Raw genomic sequence first — 17457 nt, 5'->3', positions numbered from 1 at the left:
CATGACACAGGTAAAGACACTTCCTCCACACGTATCCATAAGAAAAAGCTCTGGAAAAAAAAGTCTTAATCCTTGAAGGTGAATCACCCCACCCAGGATGAAGCATAAACCAAATCTGAGCACTCGGTGTAACTCCAGCTGGCAATTAACATATCACATAAGGGCTAATGCTTGCTGAAGATTCAGGCAGAACATTCTCTCTGACACAGATCTCCTTAGAGACCCCATACACAGCTCCTCCCCAGCTACACAGGCCCCTGAATTAACCGACAGGGAAACCAGCTCTTTGAAGGAGTGAAATGTTCTGAGAGCAACTTCAAAAATCATTCCCCAACTACTGCATTTCTCACCAGTATTTTCACATAATTTAGCAATCTAGGTTAGAAGTCTCTGACATAGTTTTCAACATACAGGGACTAAAATCCTCTGTGTTCTCACCACAGAGAGAAAATAGACCATCTGGAAGAAAAAAACTCACCATCCTGTGTAGGTTTACTCGAAAATTCATGTTGTCATCATGGAGAAAAGCATTAGCATACTGATCCTATTGAAAAGAGCAAGAAAAGGGAGGAGATATGAATAGCCAGCCAAGGGCCTGACACCTCCCACTTGCCTCTCAAGTCACATGTGTTTCAGTGTAAAAATCCCAACATAGAGCTATAAGGTTATTAAGCCAGCTGTCACCTCCTCTTGTCCTCACCCGTGTCTCCAATCACACAAAAGTGAAACACTCCTGATCCTAATTCCACTCTAACCAAAGTCTGTGCTACTGCTTGTTTTGTTAACAATTTATTTTCTGCTCTCCTCCTTTGCTCATCCAAACTCTGGACTGCACACACCACAGTGGAAAGAGTTTAACAAGTGCTGTATAATTCATGAGTTGGATTTCCATGCAGGTTCCTATGACTGCATGGATGAATGTTTATACTGGCTTTTTGATGGACCCACCATGCCAGAAGTTCCTGCAGTACTAGCAGGTAGGTTTATCAGCTGCACTACCCCTCAGGCAAAGCTCATTCCAGGACCAGCTCTAAATTAAAGTAATTCCTCCAGATAATGCACAGCCAGGTTTGGTAATAAATATACCCTCCCTTTACTACCAGAACCAAAACATGTTCTTACTCTGCAGAAACAGAATCTTGTATTATCTATAGGTCCACCTGAAGAACTTAAGTACCAAACAAATTTAATTATAAATATTTGAAATGCAGATGATTAACTTTCAGGCTGCACCCTGGAGAAACATTACTTCAAAATCCTTACCTTGGCTATCAGCATCACTGCTTTTTATTCTTAATAAAGAATGAAAGTTCTGTACTTGCAAGCAAAATGCAAATGCCACACAAAGTCAATCATCATTCAGGACATCAATCATTCCATTAGCACATACTTCCCATGAGACAGGACCACATTCAGACAGGACTACTGACGTAGCTCTGCAATATTGCTTTCTCACCCTACTATCAGATTTGCTACTTGTCTTGCTTGTAGGCACCTACAGTCATAGAGCTTTCTTTCAGATTCATATCCTTCTTAAGCAGATGGGATATGGCATTGCCCATGCTTAGCATGAAGAGCACAGAGCTGAAAGCCATTAGCACATTGCTCATCTAAAAGCCACACCACAGCGTCATTCAACAGCTGAAAGAGAAAAGGCTTAGGTTCACTCTTTTCTCTCTTCATCTTTGGGAGTTCAGTAACCCAAATAACATGAGCCAACTTTCAAGTGAATTTTAACAGTAATGCATCAGGTTTATTAGCCAAATGCTAAGTGCCTGAGGTCCTCACTACTCAGTACCACTGCAGATCTTCAGCTCCTGCTCAACAGGAGCAGGGGATGTGCATGCAGATAGAGCCCTGTTACCATCTGCTGAACACTTTCAACCAAGAAACCTACCTCTGCTATGCATGTCAGGATAATCAGACACAGCTTGCCACTGTGTAGCCGGTGCTCATCTGCAAAGAAGAAAATACAAGTCCTCCATGAGCCACACAAGCTTAGCAATGCTGTAGAGCGAAACTGCAGCAAGAGAAAAGCCCAGCCTTGGAGATTTTTTATGCTCCTGCTTCCTCCATGATAGCTAGTAGTGCAACTACTCTCATTAAGCATTCGCCCTCTAACCAGACCACTAAATCCCACCAATTTGTCACCAGTCTGTGCAAAGTTTCTGATTTGAAGCTCCAGTAACACTGTAACTATCAAGTGGGGCTTCTGTCTCGTTCAGCTTTACTCCACAGATACCCTAAGTACTGGAGTTGGTCCCTGTCTTTCTGTCACAGCACAGACGTACTTTTCCCTCTCTTAGCCAAGACAGAAAGAAAAAGATCACCGCTGCTTTAGGTTGTGAAACAAGCAGCAAAAGTCCTGGTAGAGGCATAGCATGGTGTAGCAGAACTCCTTTTTATGCTCAAGGTCCTGAGTTTTAACCCCAGTACTGAGAGACATGACCTCCTCTGTGCAAAACCTTGACAGAAGGAAGTCTGCAAAGACCTAGCATTTTAAGCCAAAGGAGTTCACCCTGATTATTTTCCACAACTTGTTACTCATCTTACAGCTTCAAGCAGCTTTTGCCCTGAATGACAACTGGAGGGCTGAAATGCCCACAACTAGAGAGCGACTAAGGCAGAAGAATGCCATTTTTGCCTGGATTATTTAAAACTCACCCTTCTTGATTTTAACCTTGAAATATCAAAAAGATACATACTGCCAGAGTAACTTGGGATGGGAGAAACCTCTGGTGCAACCTGTGCCCAAAGCAGGGCCAGCTAGTATCAGGTTGTTCAATGCACTGTCCAATCAAGCTCATTTAAAAATCTTTGTTCTAAAAAACAAACCAGTCGCACCACACACACCTCAAAACACAAAAAGGAGGTAGCAACCACAACAACATACAACCAAATTCTAAGGAAGCTTAAAACTGCACATTCCTGAGACCTCCAACAGCTTCTCTAAAGGGTATGACTACCAAACATGCCATCCTAGACACATGCCTTAGAGTCAAACTGGGAGAAGAGAAAAAATCAGAAACAGTTAGACCACTCTCCCATAAATCAGAAGACATCATCAGCCAAACTCCTTGCCTCTTTGCAGGTCACTTTCATAAACACTTTGCTAGTTAGAGTATGTACAATAATCTATAAAAATAGATGGAATGAGCTGTTCCGTCTACTTTGATGCCTCTTTGGTTTTCTTTTCTATGCTGCTGAGGGACAGATGTTTACTAACAAGATGTGTCCTGAAGTGTGCTGATTTCATTGTGCTGCACTAAGTAAGATGAAGAGGAATTTTGGAATGGGAGAATTAAAAGTCTCTTCTATGTCTCCTTACCTCAGCTAAAATGTTTAACTTAAAAGTTTTGTCTTCCAGCAAAGCAGGAGTAATGGCCTCAAAGAACTCTGATACACTGGAGACTTGTTATTTTCCTTTTGTAAGGCCTCCCTGTATATTTTTGTACCGCTTCTCTCTCTGGGGATTGTACTGTAAAGGCTTCTGTTTCACACCAGGTACTCTGCCTTTAGCCAATGTGTTATGATCATGCCATTTTTAACAGTTATGGGGCAGCTGTGCAGACAGTTACTCACACAGACGCTTCATACTTTCACAGCATCTTTCATTAAAGGAACAAAGCATATGACTTCCTATGGGGAGGTATATCAATATGAACCCTGTTTTACAGATGGGAATAAATGATGCAGAGTTTTTGCTTCTCCCAAGGCAGCTGCCTCTGACTGACACAAGAGAGAAAACAAGTGGAGGATCTGGAAAACACAATCTATTAAATTATGCTCTCTGAGACAGGACCAGAACTGTCTAGTCCTGGATGTGGAACAAACCAGTCTCCCTTCCACGTGTTCCCACCTGTATCAAGACGCATGGAGTAAAGTGGAATTATTCATCCTTCTTTTCTTGTTACTATATTGGTGTGACACAGAGTCATAGAATCATGTAGGTGGGAAGTCACCCTTAAGATCATGGAGTCCAACTGTTAACCTAACAAGGCCAAGTCCACCACTAAACCATGTCCCTAAGTGCCATGTCTATACATCTTTTAAATACCTCCAGGAACGGTGACTCAACCACTTCCCTGGCCAGTCTATTTCATATTTGGTCTTGCACAAGAATTAGAAAACGTTTGGCAAGACCCCATTTATCATCAAAATATAAAGACAAGAATATGCCCATTTGAGACCCAAACCCACTGGGTTGGAAGGCACACTTCTTCTGAATGATCAGTCCATGAAACTCACTGTCACATTACTACCATGGCAGGAAGGAGATTAAGTACATCAGCCACATGAATTTCAAATGTTTTACAAACTAGAACCAAAGCAAAGAAAGAAACATCAATTCCTGTCTCACACAAGAATAAACTCGTCTCTCACTGGCTTGTTTAGTAAAGAACTCTCTCTATTAAATTTCACTCCATCTGAAACTAATCCCGTTCGGCAGTTCCCAAGGCCCAGTGCAGACTCTCCATATTACAGTGATTAATAAGTGCAGAAGTTAAACTGAAAAACATTGTTTCACTAGAGACTTGGATCAGCAAGAAAAACCCTGGGAAAAGCAAATGAGAACAATTAGGGCGCTGGTAAGCCCTCCTCATGTGTGCAATCTATAAAAAATGACTGAGCAAAGACTGATGTGCTTTAGCTTAAAGACAAAAGCAAGAGGAAACATGAAAGCAGACTTCAAATACATAAGGGCTGACACAAAGGAGAAAGAAATAAACCATTCTCGATATCTATCTTGGAGAAGATAACTAGTAAGTAATTTAAATCACAGTGAAGAATTAGAGAGCACATGAAGCTTTCTCACAATAAGGGTAGCTAAACACTAGAATGGATAGTCTAAAAATGATGTGCCACTTTAAGAGTGTCTTCAGGCAACGTTAGCAACATCTTTGAGAAAAGATACAGGTAAACCTGATTCTGCCTTGGTTTTGTGGGGTGCACTAAACATCTTCATTAATTCCTTTTTGGTCCTAATTTGAATTATTCATGTTTTTCTTACTTAGCTTGCATACTGAACAAGAACACAACAGACAGGTTTCAATTTCACACAATTTCACTGCAAGCAGTAGGTACGAGGAAACTCTCCTGCCTGCTCTCTTACTCAGTGCCAAGTGTTCGTGAAGTTCAGTAATCCCTGTTTCATAGCTCTGCAGATACCGTCCTATTTTTGTTCAGCTGTTACATCTCAGTTAGCAGCAGCAGTCCGTAATAGGCTGAAATACGGTACAAAGATCACTTGTTATGTTCACACTATGGTCTTGCCCATACAACCACTGGCCAAAACAGCACTCTTGGGTACCTTGAGCAGGAGATGAAGCAATACTTCAACTCCCACAAAACTATCAGGAGAAACAAAAAGCACAATATGGAAATATATATTCTCAAGCAAATTACTGCCAGTAGAGCGTAAGTTACTGCTGTCTTCTTTATAATCAAAGAGCTACCTGTTTAACCAGCAAGTACCAAAGGACAAAGGAAATATTTCCTCCCAGTGCTGAGCTTTGCCTCCTGTGTCAGCTTCTAAATGTTCTTAAAAATACTTCCCCTCTCTGACAGACAGCTGGGAATCAGATATGCTCACACCCCCTTTATAGAGACAGGCTTGGTTATTAGGTACTATTATTACATTCTTTCCAAATTTGACTTCTCTCCTACCAGCATTAGGTCTCTCCTCATCTCCTAACTCTATCTTGCAATAAGAAATCATTTAATTTTCTCAAAAGGTGGAATCTTCAGTCCTCTAAAGGGACTAGTAAATGTCTATTTATGGAGTGACTAGACATGTTCTTATGCCCTCTTGACTTCAAGAAGCACTGCTTGCTGCACCCAACAGAATGTATTTACCTTTTGTGTCCTGCATCACAATTGAGCTGTACTTCAAGAAGGTTATCAGCAGGTTGCTGGTTTGCACATCAGCGTCCAAAGGCAGCTCTGCAGAGCTTATAACTGGAACAAAGCAGATAAGACACGTTTACCCTCCACAAACACAAGAGACAACTAAGTTGTTCTTGTGAGAACCAAGGCACAGACACAGATCTCTGATAGGATCAGCTTATTTACAATCACCTGTCCTCCTCCTCCTTCATGACCACCCAGCAAAGATTTTGGTTTGAAGACAGGTACCATTCCCTCAGAGACCATTTCTCCCACTCTAAGTACAGGCTGTGGTACCCAACAAAGCAATACCCTTCTCTGTCCTCCCTTCCCCTCTTCCCCAAGGGAGATGAGGTTGCTAGTTTAGCACTCATCAACATTCCCAACCTAGAGAGTTCAAGATATTCACACCAATATCCATTTAATTCTTATAACCAACATAGGGAACATTCACACCATTCTCAGTTTGGCAAGAAACACGTCCAGCAAAGACCCTTTTCAATTTCAGCAGTTTTGGAATTTCGGTTCAAAAAAGTCCACATCAATTCCATTCTTCCCTCCCAACAACAGCCTCTCTCTCTTGCAGAAGCAACACACAAGACACTAATCAAATAGCTACTGCATAACTGAAGTGGTAGAAAAGAGAGGTAGAAAAAGCAGCCTTATAAAAAAAAAAAAAACAAAACAAGAAGCAAAAGCAATCATGGATTGCACTAGAGAAATCACAACACAGCAGGGAGCAGAAACATACCCGCAGCAGAACAGCAGCTCATTGGCATTTCTCTAGGACACACTCCCTCCTACCACCAGCTGTACTTTTGAAACCTTAACACTGGACATCATCTGCCTTAGACTTTACAGGAAGCTGTCTCAATTACTCAGCTAATTGCACAACATGCCTCCTGCTCACTCCCCATGTACCATCTGAAGCCCTGAGTTTATGAGCTGTCAGGCCTCCAGCATGTGACTGAGCCACATTTTTACCGATGACTGAGCCTGAGCTGCGTGTAAGGGCCAATCTCAGCCTTCCCATTCAGAAAGGCTTTATAAGAAATACTGGAAGGTAGCAAAAATGCAGCATGCATTTAACTGCAGATCCTGCCAGGTAAATCTTATCCTTTAAGATAAATTAGCTCAGACAAAATAAAGACACAAAAGAACCCCAAACAACACCAAACTGAGCTGCTTTAGGAGGACTTCAGTAAAGCATTTAATACAGCTCTGTATGAAAAAATTAGAGATAAGCAGATAGGTGGGAACCAGTACAGAAATTTAAAGTACATCAAAGATCTGGCAAAGGAGAAACAATTGGAGAAATTCTTAGTCTGGGAAAAAAGGTATTACTTGAATTTCTTAGGTATTAGTTTAGGGAATCATTTTCTTTTTTGTGCGAGACCTAGGCACAAGAAACAGCTGCTTGCTAATGAATCTCCTAATAACAGAAAGTGGCGGATACCTAAACACAGAGGAACATCAGACTGCACATAAAGAACAGGATAAAACCAAAGACCATGTAATAAATACAAGATGAAATTCAGTAATACAAGCTATAAGGTCAGGAATTCAAGGGTTATTTCCATGGTAAGCTGAAAGCTCATCAGCTGCAAATGGAATGCTGTGATACCATAGCACACTATCAGATCATGAGATGACGAGCTACCAACACCAAGCACTGAAGACTGTGGTACTACCACATATCCAGAAATGCATTTTCAGCTGAGACATGAACACTGTAATGCCCACACAAGGTGGTGGTGAGACCTTGTGTCAAACACTGTGCATAATTACGCTGATCCCATGTTCAAGGAGGATGAACTCATACCTGAGCAACTTTAAAGAAAGCCTAGCAAGTTCATTAGAGGAAAAGACTGCCCTTCTATGAGACAGCAAAATACAGAGGCAAGTAGTCCCATGTTTGAAAGAGCTGTGTTCCAAAGGCAGATTAAAACATGATAAATGGGTATATACTGACAAGAAATGCAGGATGGAAAGTTGAAGATTTTTAACCAAGGAACAAGATGTTGAAACTGCCTCCCAACAGGAATTGTTGTGAAACAAATTTAACAAATAGAGATCAGTTTAAGGGATTCTAAGATGATGTGCCTGCAAGCACAAGGCACTAGATTCAAAGAGTCAAGAAGATCTTTTGCAGCTCTACATGCCTGTCCTGACCTGACAACACCACCACTGCTCTCGCTGCCCAGAAGCTCAAACTTGCAGGTTTTCAAGTGCAAGAGGTCAGAGGTGGCTTGAATTACAATTGCCAGAAGGCTCTCTCTCTTCTCAAGCTATAAAGATAGCCCAAAATAAAGCACCTTTGCACTGGAAACTGATCTGCAGACCACTAGGACATCTTAATAACTATATTATCTCTTTCCATCTATCCTCAGGAATGTTCAAGGCTTTTCTTACTCTTCAGGAAACAAAAAGGTATTTATGATGAAATTGGACCTTGAAAGAAGTAAGGAATTACTCACATCTGAGTTTTGTATGGCTAGCCTTGGGACTCTGAGAGAAAGAGATCTGATCCTGTATGCAACTGTACTTTGGTCAGAGACAAGTCCGCTTTAACAAACAACACCCTTCCTTAATGCAAGCCTTATATCTCATAACCATGTAATGAGCCAAGTAAGGCTTATTTACCCCTGGAAGTGGGGCAAGCACAGGCACAGAAGGATGAAAGAGACAACAGTAAAATAGAGATTCTTTAAACTGAGCACTGAGAGGCTCAGAGCACAGCAGAGGCTCTCATGGAGCTCAGAATTATACAATCACCTTGAATACAAAATTGTAGCCCTTAGAAACAACAGGCCAAATAGATCAGGGTAATCTTGCTGTTCAAATCACATCAAAGAAATCATAATGGGGCTTTTACCTCCTACAGCCTGCATATCCCCAAGTGCAAGTTCTTTTAGTCCATTCAGTCTTGAAGCTCTGGGGCTCCTGACACATTGCCCAGTCTGTTGGCAAAGTCTATGCAATAAGACTGGAAGCTTTTTCACCCCCAATATTCTGAATAGCTCAAAGATGTAGCTACAAGTCTGAAAAACCTATTTATAGCCCCAGCGGGTCCTTCTGAAACTGTTACAATGAATGCAGTGAATGAATATTTAACAACAGTAAGCAAACTGACATTTAGATAACTATGGTGACAGGCACGCTTGATTTACATATTATGGATCAACAGTTTCCAGCAAAAGTCTCGTTTGTTTTTTTTTAATAAAAAGCACTGACTCTGAAGAACACGTCACTGCTTGTCCTGTTCATGCTACAGACCTTCATTTGCTTAAACACAAACGTTGGAACTTTAAAAGGTCTTAATTCACACCATAGGCTAACAGCCAGAGACATTACAAACCAGAGTAAGAACTCATTTTTAATCCCAGACAGCATTAAAAGCACCTGAAACCCATAGATGGATTTTTACATGTTACTCTAAAGCTCAACTATGCTGCTTTATTTTTTAATGCAGGAAAAAGAAACCAATCTTCTCATTCCAAACCCAAAAAGCCTCTTGCTAATTTTCAGCCAGAGGCTAATTCTACAGCTGAGTTGCAAGACCTTAGAAAAAGAGGAAAATTCTGACATACCTTTAAAATTACAGCAAGACTAAAGCACCACCAAACTAAATTAAGCCAAGGTCTTCAAAAAAACCCCCAAAATTATCACAGAGTAGGGATCAGCAAGGTGACAGCAAATAGAAATAAAGAATGCTCCCCGTTGTAATTACTGCATCCTAAGACCAGCTCCTCTTCTTAAACGTAATAACTTACAAGCAGCAAGAAGCCTCAAGCTTTATGAGATTGCTGCCTCTGCTGAAAGCAGGATGGAGTTTTTGTTTTGCTTTTGTTTTTTGGCAAATTAAGAAAAGAGGGTGAGAGCAAGCTGTAGATGTAAGTAAGCATAAATTCTGTTAGTTGTATAATATGGTGTGTGGGTGGATACATTTGCAATGAACAGAAGCCCACAGAATGCCCATCCCTTTGCATTTTACGCTATATGCACAGAGATAGTTGAGACATGGAGGGCTTTTTAACTGAAGCTTTTGATATTCATGGTAGTCAGAGAGAATTCATCCACAAGGAGGATCATCCTTAACTAGGATATCAAATGACCTGAATAGCTGATATAATTGAGTAACCCAAGCTGCTTTTCCCCAATTTCTGAACTGTGCGCTATTCAAACTGACTCTTTGCCTTCATTAAACACTTTCTTCAGATCTAGAGGATACCATTAAGGTACATGACAACAGTCATTTGATTTCCTCCATTAAAGTAGGTTATATCTGTTCATACCTTAAACAAAAGGAGTTTTATTTTAGATGATTTCAAAGTGTATTTATGTGGACACATAACACCTCATTTAGAAGAAAGGTCTCAGGGCAAGCAGCAGTCATTTACAAAGCCTATCAGAAAAAAGGTAACAAGAAGGAGGAATACCTCCACACGCCCAGGCTGGATTGAAATGCCACTTAATTCAAAGCTAGGGACAAGGGCATTAATGTCAAGCAGGAATCCACTGTGATTCTATGTAAATCTGTTCCAATGACAAATAATCCCAGGCAAAGAACCAGACACTAGAAATATTCATAAGTAAAGGCCTACACAGAATAACTAATGGGCTGCGTGTATCTTCACGCAGATACCGACTGGGTCAGTACTGTTTTCAGAAGGAATATCAGCATAATTTCATTGAACAAGGCAGAACACAAATGAGTTTGAGTCAAATAACTTTGTTCAAGTTTAGTAAGGTGAGTCGCTCCAGGAGGAGACCACCAGGTCACATCTGCTCCAGACTGACCTTATTAGTTGTCATCTTCAGAAAATGCTTTGCTAGTTATTTTACAGTTCTTAATTGTTACTCCCCAGGAGATCATGATGTTTCTTACCATCTGAAGAAGGTGGGGTGGTTCCAAGTGGAGTAACAGGTGTTGCTGGAATTGGGCTTGTTGGTGTTGTCATCAGCCCCATTTCAGGATGGCTCTAACAGAAAACACAAATGCCCAGACATACACAGGTCAATGGCTTCCCTAGGCACTAGGCACCAGCCATACAGATCACTGCTTGTACTGATCACTACCTGTACTGCCTTGTGCTCTGGCACAGGAGGCATGACTAATGAACTCCCAAGAAACTTCAACTTCTCCTCCAAAAAAACAAAGCTATGCTTCCTTACCTTGGACATCCAACAATTAAACTGTACATCAATTTATTTACTCCACAAAACAGAAATACATCAAAGTGATGGCTGTCCCCAGTGTAGAATGGGAAGAGGCATGCAGAAGCCTGCACTGTTTATATAGCTTCTGTTTTCCCTCAGAACAACCTAGGGGTGTGCATTTGAAGTCTTCCCCCAAGATCTTTTTCTCTTTCTAAAAACAAATCTCCTCGCTCTTGCCCTCCACCTGCTCATAGTCAAAGATGATGGCAGTTTATTACTTTCCTGTTTCACAGTGCCCAGGCACTGCAGGAAAAGAACGCATAACATAAATAACACTATCATTATCGATCTTCTTGGCTTCCATCAGTCACTTACTCTCCCCATTTCATCTTTGCTAATAGTTGCCTGCCTAATTACTGCTTTGACTTTACTCTTTGCTAGCTTCCAGATCTATCCACACTGGTGAGACTGCAGGCAATCTGCCATGCTATTTTAAGTCTGGCTGCCAAGCAAAGTGTCCATTTCATAGGGCAAGTTTTACATAAATGTATCATCCGCCTTAATATATCATCACGATTTCAAAGTAAAAGGAAGGGATACAGAACTGCTGATTTGATGTTAGTTCCATAGGATTTTTCACAAGTGGATCTCCTCCACATTGTCTTTGAATATCTCATTTTATAACCAAATGCATGTATTTTAACGGAAGCACAGACACACATACTACAATTCAAAGACAATTTTAAATCAGTACACATACTGTTTTAAACTTTAAGAATACAATTTTCCATGGAAAATCTTACATAAAATAGGTTTGCTTACGTACATTTTGCTATGGTGTTTACCTTTCTTTTCCCCAAACACTACTCATCAGTTGGAAGATAGTAGTGCCACCTAGCAGCAAAAACTGAGGACCAAGAAGCTGGTAAGTATACCAAAACCTTACCACCAGGGCTGAACACAACTGTATCCCTGCTCTTTCTATGTGCCCACACAGCAGCAGGGCACGGTCATTCATGCACTCCCAAGCAATGAACACCAACTTAGACAAGAACATTCATCAGTTTTTATGAGGTTTCTTCAAAGGACAGCATGACCTACTTTGCCCTCTCTTAAATGAAGGATTACAGATAACCCACCCAAGAACATCAGGCCTTCGTTTCAATTAAACACACTCATTAGTGGCTGCTTTATCTATGTCTTTCACAAATAACTAATTTATCCTTTCATTTCTAATTTAAGAGCTTTTACTCTGGCTGCTCTTTCCCTCCCTGCTCTTTTCCCTGCCAAAGCCCTTTCCTCCCTCAGGGATCTCTTGATCACATATTACGCGGAACCGAAAGAGCAGAAATCTCTCACAAGTGCTAAAAATGAAGAACCTGGGAAAAAAAAAAAGACAAGGAACCTCTGCAAATTAACCACCCATGGAACAGAAGCTTTCCTCAGAGGCAGTAGATCTGCCTATCAGACCTCTTCCATCTCCACTACTGTCAGGAGTCCCCAAAGGTCTCCTCTATTATGCCATGTTGTCTAGCCTGTGATATATGGCTGCATTCAGAGGACCTGAAATAACTGGGGAAAGGTGTTAGCTGTTTTGTTGCTGCCATTTTTCTCACAGATTACCATCAGTACTTACAAACCAAGATAAAAAGCCTAAACCTGAAAGGTTTTCTAAATACATCAGGCAATCCTTCAGGGGGAAAAATGGCTCATTCCAACATGAGCTTTGCCCTCAAAACTTGACTCATTTTCTGGCAAGGGAGGAAGTATTTCCTAAAATTGTAATAAACCCAGATCCTGGACTGCTTCTGATCTTCTGTGCTCATCTACACCTATGACAAGTATGCAGGGGAAGGAGGGGGCAAGAAAACTTATCTTTTCATCAATTCCATTTGAGACTCTAATTTCAAAGGCATGCACTTGCAAAGAAATGGGCAAACATCACACTGAAACTCACTTGTGCCAGAACTGTGATGAAATTCCGGTTTAAGTGAACAGCTTCATAGAGGGCCAGAAGGATAGCTTCATTTGTTCTGTGGAAAAGACAGACAAAAGAACAGTGAGTTAAGGCTAATACCAGATAAGAATCCCAAGAGCAAAAGTTTCCAGGAGCACAACTCATCTGAAAGAAGAAATTATTTTTTTCAACTATTTAAAACTCTGCCTCTGCAATCCAGTCGTTCTGATTAGTAGTAATACTTAGCAATCCGTAAAAATAGCTATTTTTAGAGTTCAGCTATAGTTTTTCCCTTCCTGCTGAAGGCATCCTTCGCTGCTCAGTGTTTTCCCTTTAAAGCCCTTTATTTTAAGGGCAGAGGGCCATACAGATATAACAAACCCTCATATTTATCACTTCTCCCCTTGATTTCGAAAAGATTTTGTTGGGGACAAGAGTGCACGAACCACATCCAACATGCCTCCTAAAATCCACAGGTTTGTCAAAGGTTTTTTTAACACATTTCATTACAAAAAATTCAGCTGTGGCTCCTCCTGCTGCACCCTTCTCACTTAAGTAAGAATCCACTATTTTCAGGGGTGTGGTACCATTTTAGCTACAAGAGAAATTGTCCCTCTAGTTTGCTTTGCTGTATTAGAACATCTCCACGAGTGGACAATGTTGACCTGTGTAGTAAGTTACCATTCATTGTGTAACTGACATCTGCGCACTTACTGGACTGAGATCTTCTCATCAGCATCTGCTATGAACATACTGCCCACCTATGGAAAGAAAGAGTATTGCATAAAATGAATTTGCGAAAGCTGTTAGACAACGAGAAGACATGGATTTAACTAAATCAGAAGTGTTCCGCGAGAGGTGCTGTCATCCAAGGCACACATGTAACTTACTTTCTAATACTAGTAAAATACAAATGGGAAATAGGATGAACATTTCATTTCACACTATTGTCACAGACCAATGCTTCACCTCTCCTGTCACAAAAGGAAGTGGGGGAGGAACAACTGCATTTTGAATCCCAACTCAGATTAGTCTGATTCTGCAGGAGGACAGAGATTATTTCCTATCTGCTTGCCCCAAAGTGGCAGTGGTTTTACCAATGTCACTCCTGACAGCTGTCAACAGGAAATTTTGCTTTCAGCTAGATCTGAGACTACAGCAAAGCCAAACTGAACAAGGAGAACAGTGGATACTCTTAACAAGGAAGAAATTCACAACTGCCTTTGGAGGGTACCTCTCTGAAAATGTAGACACTGCCCACTTCAGAATCCAAACTTACTTCACCGCTACGGCGGACCCAGACTTGAGAAACAGAACAGTAAAGAAACAGATATCCAAAGCTAGTGATAGACCAGAATTTGCCACAGAAATATTCAGCTTCTCTGGTATAGAGTACATCAGCAGAGCAGCAACTAGCTTTTAAAAACAGGTAGCTGTTTAAAAGTGTCCAGCAACTGATTTTGATTTTTTTAAATAAAGTCAACTAGAATGAAGAAGATGAAAGAAAACTATTTCAATTATCAGTGCCAGAATAGAGATCTCTTCCTTCGAAAGAGCTCTCCCAGCCAGACAACACCACGCTTTCTCTGATAGCCATTTCAGGTGTATTTGGTTTGGACTGGACCAATGCATCCCCTCCTCCAGAACCCACACCCCAAGCTCAGTTTTTGGAAACACCCTCCTGCTGAACTTCTATGAAGGCACCCATTTTAAGAATAGAAAAACAATGCTTCCTTGCTTACCATATTAGTTAGGGCTGAGAAGAAACCACTCTGGTGCTCCTCTTCTTTATCTTTGTATTGCCTGAACAAAGAGGAGTAAGGATGAAGAGTCAGGGTCAGAAACTGAACTAGGCTTATTTTATCTAACACCCCATGATACAGTCTTATCTGATAAGGATACAGGATGGAGAAGGTTTCAGTATTCACAAGCCCTTTTCAAGAAGTCACAAAAGAGATGCAAAGGGTATTAAAATATTCATAAGATGTGTAAAGTTTAAGTGGGGCTACTGAAACACGAGACTGAACAACGCCTGTGCTGTTAGAGAGGATACATCCACTGAAGGAGAAAGACCGAGTGACTTATGAAATTTTGTCCTAGGCTGGCAAAACAGTAATGAACCACATGAACATACACAATCAGTAGCCACATAACAATTTCAGTTCAATCATCATCCACTACAGACTGAAACAGAGTCGAACACCCTATGGCCAGCAGAAAACATAGGACCATTATGGTTCATGACATCATGCTGCCTGATCCCACATTCCTGGAGCAAAGGGACTGGAACTGGAGTAAGTGAAGTCAACAAATCGGTTGGGTACCTCAGCTTTAAGCTAAGTTGCTTCATTTGGCATTCAAATAGACTAGCAAAGCTCACATGGACATTTATTGTGTCTTTCCTAAAGGAATCTGATCACACACAATGTAACAAGCAAAGAAAACACCTCTGATTTTTTGGGGAAGGGGGAAAGAAAGAGTTAAGCAAAACAGGCCACAGTCTGAGACAGCTTCTGTCAGAATGAAGCAAGTTAGGCAGGTGAGGCTTTTTCTGCTTTACTCCAATAATTTACTCTGTTAAATACATTTACGGGGATTTGCTGATCTTGCAAGTGATCCGCATAATAACAACCCTTCAAAGGAATTAAAACATTTTCCTGGATATTTTGAGAAACTACTGCACCAAAAAAAAAAAAAAAAAAAAATTGGAGCCTTGGGTTGCTCAGGTAAAATTGCTTTAAGTTTCCAAATTTTTCGGAAGCACATTCTTCTTAGGAAAGCTTATACATTTTGTGCTGTTGCTTATGAAACACAGCCTGGGAACATGCTACCCCAACTGTTGACTTTCTGCTCTTTCTTCAGAAGCAGTTAATGCTTTCCACCATTTGCAAAAGCATACATCCCCTAATCATCTCTGCTCTGGCATGTGGATAACCCTGGATACATGTGTTTGGTTTAGATTATGTTTCAGTTACATCAATTTTCTAACAGACAAGTACTCAGCAAATCATTTACTTTTTCACTTGGAACTAAGATTTTGCTCAAGGTTCATACAGAGGTAAAATCCATGATAGCAAAAGCATACAATAGTTATCCTCCCCTACAGCAAGGTCTCTCCTGAAGCACATCAGCACAGCTGGTACAGATGCATTTACACTTGCAATGACAGCAACAACTGACCTGAAACACATCAAAACATAAGACTGCTCCCTGCCTCTCCAGGTGCATCAGGGCTGTCAGGTGATAAGTACTGTAACACAAATGTACAACAAGTACCAGGTACTGAAAAACCAGAGACAGCAAGGTTTTACCTGTTATATTCTGATAAAGCCTGGGCAATTACAAGTCCCATTCCCTGAAAAAACAAAAGTGTTAAAAAAAAATCTTTACATTACAAGTATCAATGCAGGAAATCACACACTGAACACGCTTAGCAGTGTTCCCTTCAAGATAATCTACCATGCTATGAAGGATTTCCCCTGAAGCTGTCTGAACTATTAAGACATGCTATGGTATGACGAAGTACCATCCAAAAATCAAGACATCAAAATTTAAAGTTGAATATCTAAGTTCAGCAGAGAACATTTACTCTTCTTGTATCTCCAGACAGGGCTTACTCACTCAAGAAGCCTCAATAAAGCAGCAAGAACTTCAGAAGGAAGCTGGTGTCAGAGGAAAGACATCCAAAAGTCCAAAGCAAAGGTCATAAACACTAGTAACCACTTAACTTCTTGCAAACAGCCTCCACGACCCCACAGCTCCTGATGATCCTTTCTGTCAAGCTCATTTAATTAACTGAGAAAAATTGTTCTCGCCCTTTGGTTAGCATGGAGTTTGCTTTTTACTTGATGCCTAAAGAATAGTTTTAAAGTCCAGACCTCACAAAGCTCGTAACGTGCTGCCACTTTCTATCCAGGTCTGGATACAAAACTTAGTGGCTACCCAAAATACGTTGATGACTCCCGACTCAAGCACCAGCTTCCACTGAGCTACAAGAATTGGCTTGTGGGCTTTTGTGACACAGCACTGGAAACGAGATCTCCTTTGGAATAAGCTACCTTGTGCCTCTTTGGCACATGACAGCAAATAGTGTATAGATAGTTCGTAAATGTATAATAGATTAACCTCAGCATATTCCTTACTAGCTAGATTTTTAACCACCCCCACCATTTAACTGATGATCAAAATGTCCAAATCATGAGCTGCCTGACCTATTGCAAGAGTGACGAATCCCACTAACTGGTGCTCTTTATAGTAGCACTATTCCTAGACCTTCTTTCTACCAGACACTATGACTGCATTTATTACACTAACACCAGCAGCACAGAGGAATCAAGTCAAATACTCACATTGAGCGTGGCCTCATCATCTACAATGGAGAGCTTCACAATGTAGGGATTCACTGACTGCTCAGGGTGGGTGGAAAAAGAAGAAAGAAAGTTGGTTTTAAGTTC

The 17457-nt window shown here is 40.8% G+C and overlaps 1 protein-coding gene across 3 annotated transcripts in view; it reads right to left on the bottom strand.

Annotated features, from left to right (window-relative positions):
* ARMH3 (armadillo like helical domain containing 3) overlaps positions 1–17457 on the bottom strand; it is a 127435-nt gene that overhangs the window by 92336 nt on the left and 17642 nt on the right. For all 3 annotated transcript variants that reach the window (XM_057421124.1, XM_057421125.1, XM_057421123.1), the window contains 9 exons: positions 17353–17409; positions 16315–16358; positions 14746–14806; positions 13718–13764; positions 13004–13079; positions 10775–10868; positions 5857–5958; positions 1898–1956; positions 479–544 (listed from right to left, as the gene is read on the bottom strand). In XM_057421124.1, the coding sequence (XP_057277107.1) occupies positions 479–544; positions 1898–1956; positions 5857–5958; positions 10775–10868; positions 13004–13079; positions 13718–13764; positions 14746–14806; positions 16315–16358; positions 17353–17409 (606 nt within the window). The remainder of the gene's footprint in view (positions 1–478; positions 545–1897; positions 1957–5856; positions 5959–10774; positions 10869–13003; positions 13080–13717; positions 13765–14745; positions 14807–16314; positions 16359–17352; positions 17410–17457) is intronic.

The sequence above is a fragment of the Pezoporus wallicus genome, unplaced genomic scaffold, assembly GCF_028554395.1.
Source record: "Pezoporus wallicus isolate ANWC-B61680 ecotype Strahan unplaced genomic scaffold, APGP_CSIRO_Pwel_v1 contig_3365, whole genome shotgun sequence".
In the NCBI taxonomy this organism is placed as follows: Eukaryota; Metazoa; Chordata; class Aves; order Psittaciformes; family Psittacidae; genus Pezoporus; species Pezoporus wallicus.
The sequence above is the reverse complement of the archived record's forward strand: the minus strand, read 5'-3'. Positions and strand labels throughout refer to the sequence as shown.